Below are 2,515 nucleotides of genomic sequence, written 5' to 3'. Positions count from 1 at the left end.
TATATATATATATATATATATTATAATACATACATACATACATAAGTATATGTGTGGGCGCATGCGTGCGAGTGTATGTGCGCGCGCGCATGTGCGTGTGTGTGTAAGTCCTCTCAAAATTCTTAGTCGACAGGGTCTGAAACAAGAGACTTCATACTATTGTTTTCAGTCGCGTTTCTTTGTTTGTCCGTGGATAAGATATCTCAAGAACCGCTGGATGGATTCGGATGAAACTTTCAGGGATGTTTGGCTTCGTGACTGGCACAAACTGATTAGATTTTGGGATCGATCGGATGTCGGATAAGGATTCTGGATTGTTTTTCCTTTTTTTTTGCTCAATTTTTGAGAGCGGTTGGCTTCACTTTCGGTATTCTCGTTTGTGAGAGCAGTCAAGTTTATTTCAGATATTCTCATTTTAAAAATCATCTCCGGTTCATCGTTGAGAAGATGTTGGTGTTGCCTTGGCAGAGGTTTGCGCTCTCTGAGTGCTCTTGTTATTATTGTTATCGAAATCCACCGAGGTCGATTTTGCCTTTCATCCTTTCGGAGTCGATAACTTAAATTACCAGTTGAGTACTGGGGTCGATGTAATCGACTAGTCCCCTACCACCAAATTCTAGGCCTCATGCTTCCAGTAAAAGGGCTATTATTATTATTATTATCATCATTATTATTATTGTTGTTATTAATCTAATGAGCTGGCAGACTCATTAGCACGCCGGGCGAAATGCTAAGCGCTATTTCGCCTGCCGCTACGTTCAGAGTTCAAATGCCACCGAAGTCCACTTTGGCTTTCATCCTTTCGGGGTCGATGAAATAAGTACCAGTCAAATACTGGAGTCGTTGTAAACGACTTATTCCCTCCTCCCCAAAATGCTGACCGTGTGCCAAGACTTTGTCTTTCAACTGTAAAATAAAGCACCAGTAGAGCACTGGGAGGGGATGTAATCAACTTGTTCCTTCCCCTCAAAACGTTGGCCATGTGCCAAATTTAAAAAGCGCTATTATTATTATTATTATTATTATTATTATTATTATTATTATTATTATACGTAACGTGTCTGTTTTCAATCCCCCACGTTCTGGTTATCTTTGATTCCAGTTGGAAAACTTCTCCTGGGCGATCTACTGGGATTGTCAGCTTCACTTTTGGTGCCCCTGAGAAACTTTGAGGTATTATAAGGAATTAAAGGGTTATGGAACTGGGATATTAGTCTATGTTAGTTAAGCACTTTCCATGTGGGAATTGAAACTGGACCTCAGCATACTTCGTGCACCACAGCACTTGTCTCACACTCGCGTACACCAGATATGTACTCATTCATTCATACCCGACTTGTACAGTTACAGATACGTATATACCCACGCGCACACTCACACACGCCCGCGCGCGCGCATAGATAGATAGATAGATAGATAGATAGATACTCACACATACACATATATCCACATACACACACACACACACATACTCATTCTCAAATGTGTATATACTCTTTCAAACATACGCACATACACTCTCCTATCATAAACTTACACATTACACACACACACACACACACACACACACAATGTTCTCTTTTACATGGATGAACATACATACACACTGCATACATATTCGCAAACACTCTCGTAGACGCGCGCGCACACACACACAAACACACACATACCACTAATCTGAAAAGAATACGAAATAATACCAACCTGTACCTAGGATAATCCAAAGAGGATCCTGTGGAGAGAAAATAGAGTTCAGCTAGTTAAAAGTGGTGGTGGTCATGGTAGGACGGTAACAACAATAACAAACAAATGCAATAACAAACAACATATACGTATATAAATATACGTGTGTGTGTGTGTGTGTCTGTGTGTATGTATACAGGGGTTGGACAAGATAATGGAAACACCCAGTATCATAGCATCATAAAAGATTGTTTATTTTTATGCTTTTTGATATATTATTAGTGTTGCTTAATGTTTTGCTAAAATGACTGTTTCTTTTCAAATATCATCAGAAAAAGGTTATTAAAACTCATTAAAATGACAGATCTATCGGACTTTCAAGCCCCTGGAGCTGTGCCTACGGGCAAATAACAGCATTATAGAGGCCCGGGAAAATCCTTAAAGTGGGCGCAATGTATGTATTTGTTGACAGCAAGTCACAATATACATAGATCAGAGTTGGGCTTCGAAGTTGTAAAGGATCCGAAACCGTGACAGATCCGAGACCGTGAAGGATCCGAGACCGTGAAGGATCCGAGACCACGAGGGATCCGAGACCACGAGGGATCCGAGACCGTGAGAGCCCGAACCAAAGACTATGATGGATCCAAGACCGTGAGGGCTCCGAGACCATGTGGGACCCGAGACTGTGAGGGACTCAAGATCGTGCGGGACCCTATAATATTAGCTTATTGAAAGGCGGCGAGCTGGCAGAAACGTTAGACGAAATACCGCTAAGCATTTCGCCCAGCGTGCTGTCTTTATGTTCTGAGTTCAAATTCCGCCGAAGTCG

At 41.5% G+C, this 2,515-nt stretch overlaps 1 protein-coding gene across 1 annotated transcript in view; it reads right to left on the bottom strand.

Annotated features, from left to right (window-relative positions):
• Positions 1–2,515, bottom strand: part of LOC106872142 (NADPH oxidase 4) — a 79,352-nt gene that overhangs the window by 12,678 nt on the left and 64,159 nt on the right. Inside the window, exons 6-7 of the mRNA XM_052975289.1 lie at positions 1,691–1,732; positions 836–906 (exon numbers count right to left, since the gene is read on the bottom strand). Of these exons, the coding sequence (XP_052831249.1) occupies positions 836–906; positions 1,691–1,732 (113 nt within the window). The remainder of the gene's footprint in view (positions 1–835; positions 907–1,690; positions 1,733–2,515) is intronic.

This window comes from Octopus bimaculoides, chromosome 21, assembly GCF_001194135.2.
Source record: "Octopus bimaculoides isolate UCB-OBI-ISO-001 chromosome 21, ASM119413v2, whole genome shotgun sequence".
Lineage (NCBI taxonomy): Eukaryota > Metazoa > Mollusca > Cephalopoda > Octopoda > Octopodidae > Octopus > Octopus bimaculoides.
Note: the sequence above shows the minus strand (reverse complement) of the source record. Positions and strands in the feature narration are given on the sequence as shown.